Below are 5,000 nucleotides of genomic sequence, written 5' to 3' on the forward strand. Positions count from 1 at the left end.
AACCAGCCTTTCTTCAGCACTCCACTGGCTCTTCTCTTACTGTGTTTGAGAGACTGCACCACTCGCATCAGAGGAATATTATTGCTGAAACACGGCCTAACACACACACACACACACACACACACAGATGTAAACACCCTGACCTCTCTCTGAAGTGCTGCATGGATTAGGTGTGATCTGAATCCTTACGTGACGCGAGGCTGCAGCGCCATCATCTGCTCCGCGGGCGGCGGGTCTTTATATCGCAGCTCTTCATAAAGAGCGTTCACAGACACCACTGACTCCTGGCTCACCTCCGCCTCTGAACACAGTCAACACACCATCAGAGATCTGTCTAATATGCTGATTTATGATTATTATCAATGCTGAAAACTGTTTTTTTTTTATCTGTGATACATTTTTCTTATCGATAGCTCAAACAAACAGCATTTATTTATAATATAAATATTTATAACATTATAAATGTCTTTACTGTCACTTTTGATTGATTTAATACATCCTTGCTGAATAAAAGTATTAATATCTTTCAAAAATATCTGACTGACTACAAACTTTTGAACGCTAGTCTATATATTTCATTATCTTTATCACATATTGTGACATTTTGTGCTCAACAAAGTTTGAGAACTGCTGTTTGAGAGAATCAAACATCCCTTAATAAAAACAATGATATATATATATATATATATATTTTTGAATTGTCAAGTGTTTATCCATCGTGCTTTTTACACTGCCTTCAATGTATGTAGCTTTACATGAGAATACTACATTACAGTACAATACTTAAAAATACGATTTCCAAAAGAAAAATGTCGGTAGCAATTTATTCTACGGTGTCCTTGTTACACGTTACATGTAGTTACTGTAGTAATAACTATAAATTATGCATAATTACATGCAACTAACCCTAAAGCAACACCTAGCCCTATAGTAAATGCATGTAGTTAATTATTATTAGCCAGTACTTAAAGGTAGGGTAGGTAAGAATGATCTAAAACACTTTTGTCCAAATTTGTTTAAACTTTCTTTATATGTCAATACATAATTAAAATTTAAGTACTCTTAAAAAGAGAGTATAAAAATCGAGTGACTCTAGACTTTTTAATCTGCAATAAACGCCGCTCATTATTTTCGTTCGGGCCGAATCAAGTGATTGGCTTGGGCGTCTGTCACTCTCTCTCGCTACCATGGCAACCGCCGCTTTTGCTCCAGGATCTGCCCACATGCACCCCAGTGTTGCCAAGTCGGGCTACTTCAAACACTGTTGCCGCGGCTGTTTTTCATGTCCGCGGGTTGACCCCAATTATGTGATGTTTTCCCCGGGATTTGCGAATTTTAGCAGGCAGCCCTACCAAAAAGACACATATTTTACCCCCCAAATGTGATTTTTACCGGAGAAACACGATTGGGCTTGTTTTGGGCTAGTTTTGAGTAGCAATAGGGCGGATTTTGTTGTGAAAACCTGGCAACCCTGGCGCACCCGTTTGATTTGAGGAGTTCACGAGGCTGTATTTCTGCTGGACAGGTAATCTTTCATTTTGATTATAAATTTTTTTGGTTTATGTTTTCATGAAGCATGTCTCACTAGCACACGTAGCTGCCTAATATAGCTAACATAACATTACTTAGCATAAAGTTACAATGTTATACACTTAGCGAACCTTTAGTAGAGATGATAAATACTCAATATGCTTAGCTCAAGTTGATCGCTGTCGTGTTGAATTTCGCAAAATGTAACTTTAGATAACAAAATGCATGTGTAAAAGCTAGTTCACCGCATCCAGGAACTTTTTTTAGAACTAAGTTAGCTTTAGCTACTACCCTCTGTCTAAACTCTTTTACCATGTTCACCGGGAACTTTACCTGCACGTTTATTTCGGCCCTTGGTTTGTTTTTATATACTCTACCAATGTTTACTGATGTTTTTATCTTGTATCTGTGTGTGTCGTAGACACTGTGTTGTGTGTGTATTTTAAACTTTACCAGTATCGTTATTCTAGCTTGAGAGTGAGTACTAAAAGACATCTTATTTGTTTATATTCATAATGATAAAGTTAGATTTTTTATTACATGTGATTCTGGCATGATGTCACTACATGCACTTCTTCTCCGCTCGTCTCAGGTTAATAATGCGTCTTTCAGCTGAGCTGATCGCGGTCGGCGTGGCGCGTTCATGTGTTTTGGGGGCGTGGCTTTGGAAAGAGCCCAGAAGGGAGAAGGTGGAGTGAATGGAAATAATGAGCTGTCTTTAAAACAGTCGTGAGAGGTCTACAGACACTCAATTTTCATACTTTCTTTTTCAGAGTACTTACATTTTAATTATGTATTGATATATAAAGAAAGTTTAAACAAATTTGGAAAAAAAGTTTTTTAACCAAATCCTACCTACCCTACCTTTAAATATATCATTAAACTGTTACACGGACACCTTCAAATAAAGGGTTGTTACAGTGTATTTATATATTTAAGTACTGAGCAATAATAATGAACACCATGCACTTAATATAGGATTAGGTTTGGGCTGAGGGTTAGTTGTATGTAATCATATGTAACAAGCACACTGTAAAATAAAGTGTTACCAAAATATCTCTATTGTGGGGGACAAATAAACTAAATTATAATTGCCTAAGTGACCTAGAAGTGTTTTCATAGGTAAATGAAACTGACCTTCTCCGTTTGCTCTCTCACCCCTGCACTCAGGAGGAATGAGAGCCTCGCACCTGCGATGACAATTATACTTGCAGTCTGGAGAGAAACAGAAACATGTTAGTGCTCAGATGGTGAACTTACTGAAGTTCAGACTGAAAAAAGGATTTCAATTCAGACCACAAATGAATGTAGCTCGATATGGATTTCATGTTATTTTTGGCCGTTCAGACTTTCTAAATCTAAATCTATCCAGATATGCACACAAATCAGTTTTGGACAGACAGTCTGAACGTAGCCAAAGTGACTACAAATTTGTTGTAAATTCACTCTAACGCTGCATCCCAATTTGCATACTGTCCGTCCTAAATAGTGTTTGAAAATTTGAATTAGTGTTTCCCAAATTCCCATTCGAATATTCATGAATGGGAGAAAGCCCAATTAAAGGACCCAAGGGAGGGGTTCTGGCAGACCAATCACAGCGCTTGTGGTCCGCGTAGAATTAATGCGTTGTTAAATTTTTGGAGAGAAGAACTTCAAGGTACGTCATAGGCTATGTGTGCAACACACAGCCTACAACGTAGCTACGCGTATACACTCGACGCAGAAGTATAAATTGGGCTTAAAGGGTTAGTTCACCCAAAAATGAAAATTCTATCATTAATTACTCACCCTTATGTCGTTGGACACCCGTCAGACCTCCGTTCATCTTCAGAACACAAATGAAGATATTTTAGTGTAAAGCTGATGCTGAGAAAGGCTTCAGATAGGCCTCCGTTGGCATTCAGTACATTAATACTCCCAAGACCCATAAAAGGCACTTAAAACGTCGTTCCAAGTCCATCTCACCACAGTGGCTCTACAATAATTTTACAATGCGACGACAAAAGTTTTTGTGCACAAATAAAAATCAAAATAGCGCCTTTATCCAGCTTGTTCTTGTCTTCCGTGTGTGCCTCCATGACGCATGCGCGAGAATATGACGCAGATCCGGTGTTCGGACACATGACCCAGAAGCGATTTGTTTACAAGCAGAGGAAGACGCGCGTGTCTAAGCTGTTGAATTCTACATTGATCGTGCTTTAGGTCTCGGCGTAGTTCTCAAAATGGGGCTTAAGTGTGCATTTCATGGATTCCCGAACGCCGGATCTGCGTCATATTCTCGCGCATGCGTTGTGGAGGCACACGCGGAAGACAAGAAGAGGTTGTATAAATTATTTAGATTTTTTTTTTTGCACAAAAATTATTGTCGTCGCATCGTAAAATTATTGTAGAGCCACTGTGGTGAGATGGACTTTGTAACGGCGTTTTAAGTGCCTTTTATGCGTCTTGTGAGTATAAGTGTACTGAATGCCAATGGAGGCCTATCTGAAGCCTTTCTCAGCATCAGCTTTACACTAAAATATCTTCATTTGTGTTCTGAAGATGAACGGAGGTCTTACGGGTGTCGAACGACATGAGGGTGAGTAATTAATGACATAATTTTTATTTTTGGGTGAACTAACCCTTTAAGCCGAATAAGCCCCGCCTTCTAAATGAAGGAGCCAATCGTTGATTGGTAAAGTCATCGCGTCACTGCAGCTGCCGTTAGAAGCTCCAGTTGGCAGTGCTGTGAGACGAGCGTTTAGCTTTGTCCAGGCTGAAAAATGCAGTTGTCGTCATGATTCAAGCGTTTAGAAACCACATTTATGAGATTTTTTACCTGTGACTGGATGATTGACAGGACAGTTTAAACGGTGACAGGACGCACGTAAAGCTTGCCTACTCTTCTGCTACACACTCAAAAGTATGTACTTTTTGTTAAAAGTACATAAAACAGCACATACTTTAGGGCGTAGGATTGACCTTGTGTAGCCCCGCCCCTTTTCAGTCCTCCGGTTTGTATTTCCACAGCATGAAGGTAAGATCTTACGCATTTATGAATGAACCGCTCGTTTTAAAATCGTCCTGTTCTACTGACATGTGTTGTGACATCCGCTTTAAACACTACAATGCTCATGATTAACTTTACTATGAGTAAATCCACTTCACCGGATAATTACTCTTCGACAGCGATGCCATAGAAACATACAGAGCTACCATGAAAACTAAAGTTAAAACACAAAATCCAAAAGATGGCTTTGCGCTTGTTTCTATATATGTATATAAGCAGTTGAACAGGGGCACAGCGTAAATCTGTGACCTTTGACCCCTCTCACCGGAGCACTGCATCCCCTGTCTGAAGAGGCCCTTGAGCAGCCGGAAGCAGTACTGGCAGACGGTGGGTTTGGTGTAGGTGTGAATGTGGAAGGTGTGAGGAACACGCGGCCGTCGCTCCTTCCCCTCAGAAACGCCCACACACACCGGCACATCGG

At 39.9% G+C, this 5,000-nt stretch overlaps 1 protein-coding gene across 1 annotated transcript in view; it reads right to left on the reverse strand.

The window, feature by feature from the left end:
- prkd4 (protein kinase D4) overlaps positions 1-5,000 on the reverse strand; it is a 30,204-nt gene that overhangs the window by 15,200 nt on the left and 10,004 nt on the right. The window contains exons 6-9 of the mRNA XM_079837897.1: positions 4,845-5,000; positions 2,668-2,745; positions 190-301; positions 1-96 (exon numbers count right to left, since the gene is read on the reverse strand). The exon at positions 1-96 is cut by the window's left edge and continues 28 nt beyond it; the exon at positions 4,845-5,000 is cut by the window's right edge and continues 43 nt beyond it. Of these exons, the coding sequence (XP_079694023.1) occupies positions 1-96; positions 190-301; positions 2,668-2,745; positions 4,845-5,000 (442 nt within the window). The remainder of the gene's footprint in view (positions 97-189; positions 302-2,667; positions 2,746-4,844) is intronic.

The sequence above is a fragment of the Gobio gobio genome (assembly GCF_949357685.1).
Source record: "Gobio gobio genome assembly, chromosome: 2".
NCBI lineage: Eukaryota > Metazoa > Chordata > Actinopteri > Cypriniformes > Gobionidae > Gobio > Gobio gobio.